The sequence below is a fragment of the Micromesistius poutassou genome (assembly GCF_964030765.1).
Source record: "Micromesistius poutassou genome assembly, chromosome: 20".
Taxonomy (NCBI): domain Eukaryota; kingdom Metazoa; phylum Chordata; class Actinopteri; order Gadiformes; family Gadidae; genus Micromesistius; species Micromesistius poutassou.
This window is the reverse complement of record NC_140290.1, coordinates 7,712,247-7,729,194: the sequence shown is the minus strand read 5'-3', so window position 1 is coordinate 7,729,194 and position 16,948 is coordinate 7,712,247. Positions and strand designations below refer to the sequence as shown.

Genomic DNA, 16,948 nt, shown 5'->3' with positions numbered 1-16,948 from the left:
CTGCCATTCAGAGTTTTATTGTATTCCAATTCCCACAATAACAAACATAAAAACTGGACCGAACACTGGCAGAGAAAGAGCGGGAAAGTGCTGTCCATCATACTAGCAACGTCTGTAGATTTTCTTTCCCTCCTTATGATTCAGAATTCTCGCCTCTACCACTGGTAACCAATGTTCATCTGCTGTTAAAGGGGTAGTTCGGAATCTGACCTAATTTCCAAGTGAGCCAGTGTGTTATTTATCATTGGAGACCGTTTTCAACATGTTTCATTCAGTCCTTCTAGTTGCAGAGATCTGGTGCTAGGCTAGCGCAAGTCGATGGGGATTCTTCTAGCCTGCCAATAAAAACAGTTTTAACCACTCCACAGTACACCCGAGGCAAATCAATTATAACGCTAGACTATCGATGTAAATGTCTGTGTTGATAGAATAATGTTAGAAATAAAACTATCCTTGTATCACAACGATTGCATTACATTTTGAGGGACTACTCTCTCAGCAGCAGCGGAATTTCACTTTGCTCCGGTGTAGCAACCAATTCACTACAGAACATAAACAGAGAAGCTCACTCCGGAGGGGTATTCCATCAAAGTCGCTAACGAAAGCGGCGATTAGTTGATTAAGCCTGGTTAGAACTAGCGCCAACTTCCACTTGAGGCTAAAGCTGTTCCATCAACGCAGTTCAGCCGTGCCTTGCTCAGGTTAGTTCAAGCCAGGCTAACGTTATCCTGGATTACGCGCGTTCACAAGATATGTAACCAGCCCATAACCGTGAATGTCGAATCATGGATCAAATGTCCGAAAAGGACCGAGCGGGATCTTTTCCAGCGGCGAACAGAAGCTGCTTGTGGAGGTCTATGAGGAGTACACGCATATAATAACTCAAAAAGGGAACACCGTAACCATTAATAGAAACAGGGAGGCTGCCTGGCACAAAAATCGGCGATCTGTTAAATGCATAAGTAGTATTAAGCGTAACATATTTTAATTTAATATTGACCATGGATTTAAAGGCAGGGAGATAGTCTCGAGTTAACGTGTCAGACTTGCATCCGGTCGTCCGGGGTTCTATCCCCATGTAAGTAATATAGGAAGGATTACTAGAGACATCAAATAACTTTTCATGCCATTTATTTTCCATTTCTTTGAATATTCTTAATTAGGGAATTAATAAAATTAAAGGGAATTACAAAATTAAGCCAACGCCAAGAATACTACGCATTAGACTGGACGTGAACTTGGGTTGTGCGTATCAGGGCAAGTGCTAGACCATTCACCCAGCCTCTGATTACTGATGACGCGATAATACATAGATTTGTGTAAAAATGTGTTGAAAAAATAGGCGCAGTAATAATAGATAGCAATTCATTGAATTATTTCATTTGCATCATTTTATCTTACTGTGCGTTCACACCGCACTTTGCCCCGCGACACGTTTCAATGCGAAGTGAACGTAGAGACGCGTATCGGGCGTCTCTATTTCGGCGACAAATTTTTGTCGCCGAAACCCGCAACAAGATTTGATTGACGGCGCGACATTTTTCCACGTGAACGGTGAGCGCGTTCACGTGGATTTGCAGCACGACAAATTTGCTGAAGTTGAAATATTTCAACTTTTCCGCGGCATTCGTGTGAGACAGCCAATCAGTGTTCACTCCCTGTGGGTAACGTGGGTGAAGTAACGTAAAACAGCCAATCACCGTTCAACCGGCTGGGCCAACCGTTCCCTGCACTCCGCAGTGAACCGCAGCTTGGAGGAGAAAGTGATTGTTGCCGTTTGCGACTCCCGGAGCTCTATCTATATATATATATATAAATATCTATATAATATAAACATATATATAATATCACGGCACAAAGCGGTGTGCGCCTCCGGATTATATTATTAACCCATAAACGACGGGCATTCCGACGTCTCTCCCTCTTCCACAACAGGTAGAGACACGCAATGGTGGTTATCTCGGCCATGGTTTATGAGAATGAATTGGCATAAAGCACCGTTGGCGGGCAAAAGACGTTGTCAGACAAAATTCGCTGTGTGACAAGTTCGCCTGACATAACTGCACACATAACTGCACAGCAACAGATTTAGATTTGTTGCGCAGAAACATTCGCCTGTTCGCGCGAACAGGCGAAACGTGTGTCTTTTGGTGTGAACGCACAGTTAGACCCTTAGTGAAAATATACGCTGTTTGTACTTCATATATGTACATTTATGACCAAATCGTGAGGACTAGGCTTGGTGGAACCTTCTGATGGTACAATTGTTGCTGACAGATGGATTTCTCTGAAACACCACTCAAGTTAGCCTGACAGTTAACCTGCTCCCGACCAGGTTAGTTTGGTCGGATAAATTGCCATGGTTACTTAGCGGAAATTCCCTTAAGTGACGTTCATGGAACACAACTCTAGCTGAAAGAAGCCCGGCTTTGCGTTTAGCTTGATGGTTATTTTGGTCGGATAAGTTGCCATGGTTACTTAGCGGAGATTCCCTTAAGCCACATTAATGGAATGCAACTCTAGCTGAAAGAAGCCAGGCTAAGCAAAATAAGCCCGGCTTTGGGTTTAGCTTGGTTGATGGAATACCCCCCAGGTAATATCAGTCCGCTGCTGCCGTAGCTTGCTTCCAACTACAGGGATTATAAACTAAATGCAATGAGATGCAAGGGTAGTTTTATTTCTAACATTATTCTATCAATACAGACATTTACATCGATAGTCTGGTGTTATAATTGATTTGCCTCGGGTGTACTGTGGCGTGGGTAAAAACAGTTTTTATTGGCAGGCTAGCAGATCCCCATCGACTTGCGCTAGCCTAGCATCAGATCTCTGCAACTAGAAGGACTGAATGAAACTATTACCACACCATTTAGTCATTTAGTAGACGCCTTTACCCAATATGACTTAGAGAGAATGATGATATGGGGTGAGGGTAGAAGTTAGGAGCCATCTTAGTCAACGTTGCTGCCAGCTTCACTGTGGACATTGGTGAATCAAACCCAGGGTTTCCCCAACCACTAGACTATGCTGCCGCCTCAATGCTGTACCTTGCTGTGTGTGCATTTCCGTGCATGCACAAGTGTGTATTTGTGTGTGTGTGTGTGTGAGTGTGTAAGGGAACGTTGTTAAGACAAGTGTATGTGTGTGTGTGTGTGTGTGTGTGTGTGTGTGTGTGCAACCACTTACGTATGCACACAGGAAGTTGTCCGGACCACTGGTTGTCTTGGAGACAGATCCTCACCGAGGAGCCGATCAGCCTGAATCCCGGTAAACACTGGTACACCACTGTGTCCCGGTAACCAAAGTTCTCTCCGATCACCTGACCGTTCACAATGCTCTCTGGGATCCCACAATGGCCGGCTAGAAGATACACACACAGACAGAGACAGAGAGGGAGAGAGAGGGGGGAGAGAGAAACATAGAGGCAGAGAGGGAGAGAGAGGGGGGAGAGAGAAACATAGAGGCAGAGAGGGAGAGAGAGAGTGGGGGGGGAAAGGGAGGGAGAGAGACATAGTGAGACAGAGAGAGAAAGAAAGAGAGAGCGAGAAAGAGAGACTTAGGTTAGGCAGAGACAGAGACAGAAATATGTTATTAATACAGCCGAGGCGTTAACATAAGCAAGCTTTGATGTCACATTTTAATTTCCATCACGTTGGAACTTGCTAGTTGGCAGCATGAAGCTTGAGTTCATTTGTCCAAGCTGGGTTTGTTCTGGTCCCTTATCTGTGTCTGCTAATGTCTGCCTCACAGCATTGATTACACTGTCCCGGCTAATGGCTACGTCCCTAGCTGTTAGCATGTTTTTTTTATTCCTATTAGGGAAAGTGTGGCGGTGGCACTTCAAACACAACTAATAGAGACAAATCCACCTTGACGTCCACGCAGGCGTTCTGCCCGCTCACAATCAAGCGTGTCAAGTAAGTGTGAGTGTGTGTGTGTGTGAGTGTGTGTGTGTGTATGTGTGTGTGTGTGTGTGTATTTGGGGGGTGTTCCAGGATTGTTTAGCATTTGTTTACAAGACTTTTTGAATCTACCGAGTCAGGCGTCAGGCGTTTAGGATCAAACAAGATTCTCATTCCAGATTCCACTCGGCCCGCTGCTCTTTGAAGAACATAATGCTGATACCTATCTTCACACACACAGACAGACACGCACATACTCACACACTCTCTCTCATACACACACACACACACGCACACACGCACACACACTGCAGTATTTCTCTCTTAATTGTACCTAAGTCGTCAATATCAAATGTCCGCAATGAGTCACATGTAGTCCGACTCAAGCAGTATATCTTCAGTCTACTCAAAGGCCAGTCAGTCTTTGACTATAAATCACTGATAACAATCAAGTATCAACCTCTGCTTAGCGTTTCCTTAGCATTAGCTAGACGTGAATAACGGCGTTCATAAAGGTAGTGGAGGAGACAAAATGAAAGCAAAACACAAAATAATACTTGAATTGAAAACACATCTAGGTCTTCCCAATAACCGCTGTATGTTTTAGGTGGTTTACACAGCAGTACTTATTCACCTATCAGGACTGCTTTAATTTATAAAGTGTCTGAGCTGGCGCCTCTCTGGCTCTGCGGTGCATTGGAGGGTTTAAACGCACTCTCTGGTGCCAGCGTTCTGCGCGGATTGAGGTCACGATTTGTGTGTCCGGATTGAACGAGGAGGGGGGGTCTTACAGCATGTGTCAGGCGGTCAGCAGCATGACTGAGAGGACATGGGAGGCGTGGGGTAAAACGCCTGACACGTTAAGACAAGCGTCCAGGGTGTGTTTTACTAAAACACAGCCTTGGGGAGACAGACAGCCATACGGACGCCAGGACCACCCAGCCTCTTGGAGGTGTAGAACGCTGAATCACATGCACTTAAAAGACACGACACGTCAACAGGATCGGAGGAGCATAGTACAAGGACTCTATGGGGGGTATGTTAATGTTCAGGTCATGAAGTAGGAGTAGACCAAAGAGTATCCTGATTCGAGAACGACACTGGACCCAAGTGGAAAAAGGTCATTTTTTGGCTAGAAAGAAGGGAATATGAACATCCTGCTTTAAAGGTTACCATTTCCTGAGGAAGGAAGCTACTATGAGAAAATATGAGATACATTCACACTCATCCATCAGAGATCAGATCATAACTTTATTGTGTCGCTTGCAACATTTGTATCACATTAACCATGCTATTGGATTTATAATAGTATAATCGTTATTTATTCAGAACATTTTCAATGGCGTAAGGGGCCGATTAAAAGTAAATTACACGGCAATAAAACCCAGATTGAAATGAATAAAGCCTGAGTAAAATGATCAAAAGGAAATAACGACCGGAAAAACTGGAGCAATATGACCCAATCTTGAGGATAAAAAGTAAGGTAAAAATGTAAAAAAAAAAAAAAAGAGGCATTCAAAACAAACCAAAACCCAAACCTTTGTATGGAAGCTATGGATGCAGGTTCTCTGCCGGTCTACGTACCCAGGCACCGCGTCTCACTGCCGCTCCACAGGCCCGAGGAGAGGCACTCCCTGACGCCCGAGCCCACCAGCATGAAGCCCGTATCGCAGGTGAAGATGGCCGTGGCGCTGAAGCTGGTCTGGGTGCCGATCTTCCTCCCGTTGGTGGGCGACGGGAGGTCTCCGCACGAGATGACTGCGGGGGGGGGGGGGGGGGGGGGGGAGGGAAACGCAATGAAACCGTACGGAAACGGACCAGGGCAACAGAGTGAGTGTCGAGCGCAGGGTCTACTGTCGATATGAGTAAAACGTGTCGCGGGACGGATGTGGGACTGTTTGAATCCGCATTTTTTTGGTTAGCTATTAAGTGACTGTTGTTGATATTATCCTTGAAAACAGTATTTGGTATTTCAATGGTATTTCCATTCATCGGATTGCTCTTCAGTCCCATTTATCTATTTAGTTACATTTTTGTATCTCAATATTCATTTATTGTTATATTATTGTGTATCATCTGGTTGCTTTCCCCAAAAAGGCAACAAAGCATTGCTCTACATTCTGTCCTTCTGTATTCCGATTAAAAAAAACAAACAAACCGATCAACGAGAACCTACTCTGGCAGTGGGGTCTGTCGTTCCTCCAGCTCCACGCGCCGTTGGGCAGGCACTCGATGTGGGCGGGGCCCAGGCGGTAGTAGCCCGGGTCGCAGGTGAACACGATGCGGGTCTTGTACTCGTAGTGGGAGCCGTTCACGATCCTCCATCGGCCGTGCTCCAGAGAGAAAGAGCCGATGCTGGGACAGACCACCACTAGAACAGAAAATGACCCGTGTGAGTCCAGAGGCTCAGCCTGGAGCACGCCGCTGTGTCACCACCGACGCTAAATAAGACTCACTTTGTTCAGAGTTCACCTAGACTCTGCATAGCTTCCCCCCCCCCCTTAACACACACCCCACAACCCCACAACCCTGTTACGCACTTATTGTATGTTTTATGTCCTGCCACTGAATGGTCCAGGCCCTAGCAGCTACACACTACCCACGGCCCCCGTACCGGAGCAGCGGGGGATCTTGTTGTGGTTGCTCCAGGTGCCGTCGGGCTGGCACACGGCCGAGGTCAGCTCCTTGCTGGACAGCCGGTAGCCGTCGCTGCAGAAGTAGGAGACGCGCGTGCCCACGGAGTAGTCCGAGGTGAGCACGCCACCGTTAGCCGGCGCCTTGGGAGCCCCGCAGGACACCGCTGTTATGGGGGGAGGACGGGGGGGGGGACACACACACACGGGGGACGGTTAGGAGGACATGACACGCACAGGCGGGGGCACGGCCGCACACGAGCGGATGCGCGCACACACACACACACACACACACACACACACACACACACACACACTCTTTACTGTGGCTGTTGACTGTTGATGCAGCTGATGTAGTTTAAGAGTCAACTATATACAAGGTCAAGGTAAAATGGAGGCCTACTTCAAAAATACAATTTTGCCTTAAACTCTGTTCTGGACGTTTTTTGGGCGGTTAACTGTGTTTTTTCATAATCCTTATATTCTAAAAGTCAAGTCAAGTGAATTTAAGCGGCATAATTAAGTGTTCCTTCTATTATACAACCACTCCTGACCCTAAGCCCCCTGAAGGATGAGATAGAAAAGTCCCCTGAAACCCAGAGGGAAGATACCTTTAAAATAACTCTGAGAGAGAGAGAATCCCTCTTTCCAGGGATGGTCACAACCCCCCCCCCCCCCCCCACCCCACACACACACACACACAGACACACACACACAGCAAACAAACATGAACACATTCACACACACACACACACACACACAACAAAATAACCCAAACACACACATACACACACAGACGGCACACAAACACACAAACACACACACATACAGCACACACACACACAGCACCCACCTTGGCAGGCGGGGACCGGCGAGTCCCAGTTGTGGTACCCAGACGGCGTGCGGCGGCAGGTGCCGGTGGCGTTGCCCAGGAGACGGTAACCGCGGTCGCAGGCCCAGCGCACCACGCTGTTGACGTGGCCGCCCGTCTGGGACGAGATGGAGCCGTGGAGCGGGGAGTCCGGCGTGGAGCAGTACAGCGCTGGAGGAACGCAAAGGGGACGGACGGACGGGGGGGGGGGGAGACAGACGGACATACGGACGGACAGACATGAATCACACCCCACCAGGTCGATAACCTCACTGAACAGGGCCCGACGTCACAGCGGTGTGTGCGCGTGTGCCACTTCGATCGTCGATCGCGTGTGTGTGTCGACACGTCGCGATGTCGCACACAACGGCAGATGAATAATAACACACTGAACGAAAAGGCAGCGTCCACTTGATTGCAATCATGTTTTTAACAAGCTATCGTATTTATGACAGGCATGCTACATCTCCTCCGTCTGTGTTTAACAACTCAATGATCCATGCAGTCATTACTGCTTTCCTGCAGCAGATTGTTTTCTTTCTATCTTTTTTTACATCACGCCCCCCCCTGGCCCCCCCGGCCCCCTGGTCCCCCGCCCCCCCCCCAGGCTGGAGGAATAAGAAGAATGGGTGAGATTTAATGCACTGCCGCTCCGGTGAAGAGGTTCGATATCCAACGGCAGACTGCCACACGGCCCGGCGGGCTGCGCTCACAGTGTGAGTGCAAACGTTGTCAGCGTCGACAGTTTCTTTGCTGAATATACACCTTATCTCGGATGAGGGAAGGACTCATGTAGTAATAGTCTGGGAGTCAGACGGACAGAGAGAAGGACAGCCGAGTGCAACACGCACTCCATGTTGCACACTCCATGTTATACATCCGTATATATATATATATATATATATATATCAATATATATATATCGATATATATATATATAGATAGTAGGATCGCTGTCCGTTTGTCTGTGTGTCCCTTCTTATCTTCATGCATTAGGAGAGTAGCAGAAGAGGGAGTAGTAGTAAAGTAAAGTCGGGATACATACTTTGGTACTCACCAACATAGCGGATTTTGAAGCCCCTCTTGTTGGTGCCGTGGTCCGAGGCCCAGCGCACCAGGAACTGGTGGCTGGAGCTGGTGATGTTGAAGGGCGTGGGCAGGTCTCCGCTCAGTGTGGCCAGGGTGGGGCTGTTGGCTGTGGGGCCTGGGGGGGGGGGGGGGGGGAGACCACGGGAGACACGTTGAAGAGAGAACAGGTGTGTTGAGGGGCGTGGGTGGGTGGGTCCCCACCCATATAAAAAATGTGAGTGGCCGGTTCTTTTAGGGTGAATATCATCAGAAGACACCACACTTCCAACCCAGTGGGGGGTCTTCCGGTGACATTGCATTTGGCCGTTGGTACACCAAAATGGGATTTTGTGATGTTCACGGTTTCAGTGTGTGTTTATTATTTATTTGGCATTATCTAGCATCTATATATTCATTTTGTGGTTGTTTCAGGTTCATGGTAATGTGCTCACGTGTCTGTGTGTGTATTTGTGTGTGCGTGCTTGGGTTGTACCATCGAATATCTCCAGCACGTCAAACTCCCTCTCGGTGTGGAAGCTCTCGAAGGTGATGGTGACGTTGTAGCCCTTCTCCACAGCAACACTCCACGAACACATCTGGAGGTTGGGGTAGCTCTCCGGCCAACCAGGACTCAGGATGACCCCTGACGAATCGTATCGCACGTCGTGGGCGGGACATTGGACTGGTGAGGCGGTAGAAAGTGAAAGAGAAAATTATGGTTTTGTAATCAGATTATTAATTTCTGCGTACAAGGACAAGGCCTCTATATGATATTTTGAATGAACTGTGATAAATGTTATTAATTATCTTTTCTTGGTTTTCAAAAAGGATTAATTAAATTAAAGGATTAATTAAAGTTGAAAATAAATGCACATGGGGACACACACGCTCACGCACACACACACACACACACACACACACACACACACACACACACACACACACACACACACACACCTTGACAAGTCGGGGGTGGCCCATCCATCTGCAGTCTATCGCCAAGGCGACACGTCAGGATCTCACTGCCGACCAATGAGAAGCCAGGGAGGCAGCGGTACCTGATGATGTCACCTGTGTATGTGTTGGAGGATATTTCAATGATTCACTTCCTCTGGTATTTCTATATATATATCTTCAATGGGCTGTTGACAGTGGAAAACTATTATAAAAGGACTGCGATGTATGTAGTATTAATATCCAGTTATGTCTGTTCTTCACATTCAGTCACCCACACACGTGCGTATGTGACACCACGGTGGGTGGGAGAGCTGGCGCTGGTGGAGGCAGCATCCTGTCTCCACAGGAAGGCCATTTTGGGTTATGGGTTAGGGAGGGGGTACGTTGCTCAAGGGCACGGGCAGAGTAAGAAGAAGGAGGCGCGTAGTTTGAACCACGGCACAAGCAATCCCTATTATTCCATGGACCAGCTCTCTCTACTACTAGTAGTATTACTACTAGTACATTCTGAGCTACCCAGGGAATCAGTATGGTGCATTGTCACATTTGTGATGGAGATTGACTGACAGGTTGGCCGGGTTACGTGGCTGACGCTCACTCACCTATCTCCAGCTCTCCGTCCTCCATCAACAGGTTCACGTTGGAGACTTCAGGAGGGGGCTGGCACACTCTGAGCTGGTAGGCTGGGGGGGCAGAGACACACACACACACACACACACACACACACACACACACACACACACACACACATTGTCACAAAGAACAAATACAAATGTCACAAATAGTATTATATAGTAAATCAACACTTTTATCCAAAGCCAAGCCATGTGATGAAGGCTAAGGAGTAAGGAGTAGCGTACGGACGTTGGGGCTCGAACTCAGTACCACTGCATCCAGTGTTTAGTCACTACCTAAGCCCCCAGGGTACGGACAGTAGACAATCACATGGTTGACTTGAATGGACGGACCGATTCAGCTGTTCTGGGGGCGAACAGCTTGCGTTTGCAAGTGGGCCGCTGACACTGTTTGCCCCGACTGCCTTTAAAGTGTGAGGCCGTGGATTTCGGTTGGTCGACTAGACAAACACACCGAAGCCTGAGGCAGACATCCACGCACATCTCCAATCACTACATCGCCCCGCCGCATGCGCCCAATCCCCCCCGAGAGAGAACCAAACAGTTAGTGTTACATCACCCAGTCGCTTCATGTCTTTTGATCTCTTTTAGTGTATTGTTAAACTTTTAAAGCAGGGTTTTTTTTCTCTTCTCCCTCCACGCAAAATAAAAAAAAAAAAAAACGTTTCAGGTCTGCCATGGTCTGGAATCAAAGCGGAGAGGAGATGGAGGGGCCTGCGAGATAAGAGAGCCCAGCCTTAGATCATAACAAGAGGGAACTGGGTTCACAGCCGTCTAGCTGAGGAGTGTAATCGATACTACTGCATGACCATAGATTACTCACTAACGCTGAGGCAGAGGGAGAGAGAGAGAGGGGAAAAATAGGCAGAGGTAGACAGGAGAGAAGGAGAGGGTATGAGGGAGGAGAGAGGGCCATAAGTCAGGATTAAATTGACTATGAGAATGAGACCTTCCAATAATATCTGCCGCTCTCATGCATATCAAAACCCCCTCCCCCCTCCCCCCGCTAGTTTATATACGTGTGTGTGTGTGTGTATGTGTGTGTGCATGTGCTCTCCAATGACTGACAATGTGTGTGTGCTAGATTAATGTGTGCATGTCTGTGAGAATAAGGATGCATTTGGATGGATGCATGGCTCCCCATTCTCCCCAAATTTGAGAGATGCGTACAGTATTTGAGAAGCGCTCACACCACGTGTCTCTCTCACAGCATCAATCACGTGGTTAGCAAGCGCTGTCTCTGGGCCATCTAGGATGAATACCTTAAACCATAGACATTATAAATAGTAGACACCGCATTGGCTGCTTGAACGCAAGAAATGCGGCCGCCATCTTGGACCGGTCATACTTTAAGTTGCGTAGCAGCAGAAGACACAAGATGCCAGAGCACTGTGCAGCATATTTCTGCTCAAATCGGCGGACCATCGCAAACAGGGCCTGGAGGATTACTTTTCAGGAGGAGACACGTTTTGGCATCAACAACCAGACTTGTTGTCATTGGTTGTGTCTGTGTTTCACAAGTTAAGGCTGCACCACATTGCCAAACTCGCCTCTCTTGAACTGCAGAAAGGGAGCACGAGAAAGAAGCTCTGCAAAACAGTCCTCTTTCAGGGGTTTTAGCTCATACAACCACTTTTATGTGCATATATATATATATATAGTTTATGTAGGCTATGTGTATATTTATATATAGCCTAATCATATATTCATTGTTTCTTCAACGTATTAAAATGAATTTACTGCCCCTGTTTCTGCTTCTCTATCATATTTATAGCGTGTGATTTGCAAAATACCTATCATAGCCTACATCACATATCACAGGGTGACCAGACGACCCCATTTTCGGCTGCCTGTCCCTGGCTGAATACCAGGGCCGGCGATTGCCATAGGCGACCTAGGGCGCCAAAATGTGTTGGGGGCGCCCACTAGTGGTGCCCTTAATTCCCACTAATCATAATTAGAAGAAGCGAAATGAAACATGTCTATTAAACATGAACATCCTAGGGCACCCCCCCCCGCCGTCAACACGCCAGCCCGTAATCCCGGTAATCCCAAGATGGCGCATGGAAACCACAGGTCGTGACCCTATAGGTAACGGTGAGCTATTCATTGATGAGCAGGTCAGAGTTGGGCATGTTGTTCATGGATGTCGACACTCTCAAATAGAGCATGTACAGGAACAACGCTGAAATATCCACACGATTCATTAAAGAACCACTTCATGAGGTTCTGTTTGAAGAGCCGTAGACACAATGCACTTGCTGTAGAACCTCTGAATGCTCAATAGTGCAGGTGCATCGTGGTCAAAGGTAGTATCTTTCGATTTTGAGCAAACCCCCTAACCATGCGAGGAGCCTCTCCCGGGATGAGCAGCACTATGCGTTTTACTCGCGCTACATTCAGGGAATCGATTGCGGACTATAGATCCTCTGGCGCTGACTGCAGGAGCAGAAATCGTTTTGTTTTTTAAGGGAGCGCCGAACAAAAGAGGAGTACATCTGGAGTTAATACAAACAACTCAGATCAGATCCAACCCTCCCCAATAAGTTTTTCCCTGCAACCCGGGGTTACCGGCCATACTAAAAAGCGATACATACCTGCCTTTAACACACCCACTCATGGCAGTGCTACTGTTTGACTCATGAGTTTGTGTTGTGTACTTAATTAACTGTAATTTATTGCTTTTCAAAAACCTGCTTAAAGCTCCACCAGTGGCAGTCCCCCCTTGAGGACCGTGTCGAGTGTCGGTGAAGATCCTGCGTTGCGGTTTACTAGTCGCTGAGAGGCTGCTGCTTTACGCTCAACTGGAAAGGTGGATCACCTGTGTTGCACTCTGTCGAGGGATGCTCTGGCCGCGGTGACGCGATGGAGCAAAAGGTTCTCGTCCCTCGTCAAGGGATCAGACTGAACAGCTGATGAGGAAATAGGGATTCCACCCACTCAATCTTTCTTTCATTTGGTGGACTTTCATCCAAAGTCCTGTTTTTGACGTGTCCTTTAGGAGCAGGTGGAGGATACCATTACTCAAGGTTGCCTTCATGTATAGTGTGAACATTGGGGATCAAAGATTCCTGAATATTTTGGCACACAGTGAACTACTTCCATCACAGCTAGGCTATCCAGCAGTGCTATACCCTGGCCAGTACGGTTGCGAGCACAACTGCAGATGGCTGGTTCCCTCCACCTCATGTTTCCTTGCCATTTTCTCTAAGAGAGGAGAAGGTCTTTCTTCCTCACGCTGTTCCTTGAAGGCTTCGGTGTGAAAGGAAGCAAGCCCGAGGGGAATGGCCTGATATGGCTTGGATATTACAGATTTTCAGTTAAGGTTTTTGAATCAAGTTCCACTTGAAAGTAAGGACACATATATATATATACATGACGAATAAGACTGCGATGGGAAAAAAATGAACTTTTTTTGGAAACTTACGAAGCTTTCAGCACAAAATCCTGAAGCCTCGAGGAAGCTCTGCTCACTATAGTATCCATCTCACACTTCACCCTGAAAGAAACCCCATGCCTCTTCCGAGGAAATAATAAAAAGGCAGCCCACAGCAGTGCACAGATGTGTGCAGCGGGGGACTGGGGTGTACTCCATAAAAAATAAAGCACGTCATGTTCTCGTCTCCTGTACCAAGATTTATCCCCTTTATTGACACTCTGCTGGCCGCGGATGCGGGCGGCTTAAGCAGTCTGCACTGAATAAAAACTAATCCTGCTAGTTCTGCTGGAGAGAGCCCTCATATTGGTTTCACCCGCGTTCGATATCCAAATAAAAGGGCAGATCAGCCCCTGGAATGAAACATGTCTAAACTATCGATAGGAAGATCCGTTATCAGCATATTCTATTCCCTACCCCACGTGCTCCCGCTTCTAATAAACTGGTAAGTCATAAAGAAGGCCCCAGAGAAATGGTGGACGTGCCTGAAAATCGGTATGACCCTCCTGTTACCTCCTTTATGAAGGCCTTTCATTATGATTTTAATCCTTGTTGACGGATCACCCGCATGGTGGCACACTAGCGGAGAGCCGCACACACATACACACACACGCATGTGACTGAGAGCTTTTACCCACCATGGGACCGAAGAAGAAGCCGTAGGCTCTACTCGTTTCACCAGTAGCTTATGACGATTGACTTTTACATCCAATGAGGCTCCCGGTGCACTTTATTCAGATACATGCCACTAACGAGAAGGAAGGGAACAGGTTGACAGCAAGCCCTTTGGGTTTGAACCCAGAACTTTCTGCTGGCAGTCAAACACCATAACCAGTAGAAGATAGCCATTCAGAACTATTAACAGCAATTATTAGCCACTGTTAGCCAAGAAGCTGTCACTATGTTTAATGAGTTGGCAGATGATTTAATGGCTGTGTTTAACAGGTTGATGCCTACTCAAAAAAAAAATACTGACATGAATAACAAAGTCTTTTCTTCATTTAAAAAAGAGCAGGCAGGCACTGAGATAATTGTTCCTTTCAGTCTGTCAACTACCAGAGAATTAAAGGGATCTGTAACTGAGGAAAACCACTGACTGAGAGAGGATTAATACTGTAGAAGTTCCAGGTGAAAGACACGCTAATTAGAGTGAGCTGGATTAGCCGAGTGGGTCTGCTGAGCTATTAAAAGTTACCTGTAGGGACGTGATTAAGAAACCATAATTCTTGACACATCAATTTAACAAGCCTTTGTTGACCATTTGTACATTTGTTCTTTGTTGTTTGCTGATGTTGTATTTCAACAGTGCTAATAAGTAATTCGCCAGATTTGAATTGCTAGACTGTGGTGGTTTTATTTCAGTTTGTTTGCTATTACGCTTGTACCAATGTTGTGTCTCCTTGAACATCTCCATTTTGTTTTCAACAAAATTTCGGCAAGTGGATAAAGACTGCGGGATTTAAACGCCATCTGTGATCCGAGCGTCCTTCACCAAGCTCTGCTGATGCCTTCCACTCATTGTGCCAAGGTACACCCAAAAACCAACGCAAGCTCCAGTGGATGGAAATATGCCCATCAAAAGACAAGTGAAAGATTCTCTCGAACTAGGAAGATATGAGCATGTGCACTAATGGAAGCCGTTCTAAGACTCTCGGGACGTGTTGTGGGGAAAAACAGACGACTCAGTCTGAGGCCTTGAATGTTTCAAAGAGAAAGAGGGGCTGTAAATTAGAGGCATTCACCGCGGGGACATCAGATTGCACCTGCAGCCAGTGCTGCGCTGGAGAGTTGCCACACACAATACAAATAAAGTGTTCCTGCTAAACAGATCGATGCTATCGCCGTACCGCTGCAATTACCAACAACAATACCTGAGCCTCTCACCGAGGGCCTGGCAGTAGAGTAGGCTCTGAGCGGAGTGCCAAGGCCCCGAGGTTAGGGGAGGCAGAGAGATTTCAGCTGAGTTGATCCCACTCAAATGAGTTGTCCCGCTTAAATATGGTGCTTCCACTTATTACGGTAGGAGCCCCTCATTTAAATCTTTGCACTTTGCTTTAGCTCGCCGTTACAATCCAGCTCTGAGTTGACTTGGGAGTTGTTTCCTCGCTGATCGACTCCGCCTAGGAAATGGCCAGTGTGTGGTCATGGCAACGCCGACATCGGCGCACATGGTAACTCAGGACAAACAAGGGCAGGTCCTGCTAACAACACCTCCGGCTTATCATGGTAACTCAGGACAGAGTAATCGCTTCATGCTAACAGCAACGGCAATACAATAAGTTAGCTAAGGAAAAGGAAGCTGTCTCTTGCTAATCTCACATAGTTGATGGCTTATCAGGGCATCTAATGACAAAGACAGACCTGGTTTGAACAGCAAACAGCAACGAAAACAGCTGACTTACTGTGGTAACTAAGGACAAGGAAGGCTAGCTTTTGTTTCCCTAACAAGAGCAAACCTACATGGTGGCTGAGCACAGAGAGGCCCCTACCGACTAGAAGGACACTCACCGTGGTAGCTCAGAACAAAGAAGCCGGCCCCAGAGAAGTCTGAGTGGAACTTGATGAGGATGATGTTGGAGGTGGAGTAGACAGACTCCAGCGCTGTGTTCCCGCTGAACTGGCCAATCTGGGGGGAGGACTGGTCCGGACCATCCCTGCGATAAACAACAAACAAAGAGGCATGTGGAGGGCACATTTGACGTTTGACTCGTTCGGTAAAAGCATATTTTTTTTCTCCAAAAGCTCAAGGTTGAGAACAACAAAAAGCACATAATTAATATCAGAGCAGAATAATGTTATTCACAGTGTTATTCACAGTGCGGAACACAACCAAGTTTCTAAAGAGCAACAGATACAGGGTAGCTGTACCAACCCATTTCCAAGTCTTAAAATAAGGCTCCATCTATAAATCCCAAGATTTGAGAAGATTGTCAAGTAAGATTTTCTTTTGTTGACAATGCACCAGGCCTCTAATACCTCGCCTTGGCTACTTATCACTTCTACAAAAAGATGTTCTTTTTATTTAGTCACCAAGAAGTCTCAGAACAAACAGAAGAAACGACAATCATTCGATGAAGTAGGATTTTTAAGTGAATTATCCACACTTAAATGTATTTTCTAACCTTTTCAATCTTTAAACCATATATATCATGAGACATTATTGCTGGTTTCATAGCAGCAGTGCTATTGTCTAACATGAAACATTTTGTGTTGGTAAAAAAATAATAATAGGTACACCAAATATCTGGGACGATTATGATTAACGTTTTAAGTACTTCATAACACGATGAGTTTAACAGTTAAACACAAAAGACTCAAGTTCATCACAGATTTCATATCACCAGTCTATATTTAATATCACCAATGTATATCAGTTATTATCAGTGACTATGATTATTTAGTCATCATCACCAGATTCATGTATCCTTGATATAAGGCAAAAAGAG

The 16,948-nt window shown here is 46.7% G+C and overlaps 1 protein-coding gene across 1 annotated transcript in view; it reads right to left on the bottom strand.

The window, feature by feature from the left end:
• Positions 1 to 16,948, bottom strand: part of csmd3b (CUB and Sushi multiple domains 3b) — a gene marked incomplete at both ends in the record, with an annotated part of 306,229 nt that overhangs the window by 10,981 nt on the left and 278,300 nt on the right. The window contains 10 exons of the mRNA XM_084484831.1: positions 3,187 to 3,360; positions 5,487 to 5,660; positions 6,079 to 6,273; positions 6,517 to 6,702; positions 7,389 to 7,577; positions 8,464 to 8,610; positions 8,968 to 9,156; positions 9,432 to 9,545; positions 10,034 to 10,114; positions 16,011 to 16,156. Coding sequence (XP_084340957.1) covers positions 3,187 to 3,360; positions 5,487 to 5,660; positions 6,079 to 6,273; positions 6,517 to 6,702; positions 7,389 to 7,577; positions 8,464 to 8,610; positions 8,968 to 9,156; positions 9,432 to 9,545; positions 10,034 to 10,114; positions 16,011 to 16,156 — 1,595 coding nt within the window. The remainder of the gene's footprint in view (positions 1 to 3,186; positions 3,361 to 5,486; positions 5,661 to 6,078; positions 6,274 to 6,516; positions 6,703 to 7,388; positions 7,578 to 8,463; positions 8,611 to 8,967; positions 9,157 to 9,431; positions 9,546 to 10,033; positions 10,115 to 16,010; positions 16,157 to 16,948) is intronic.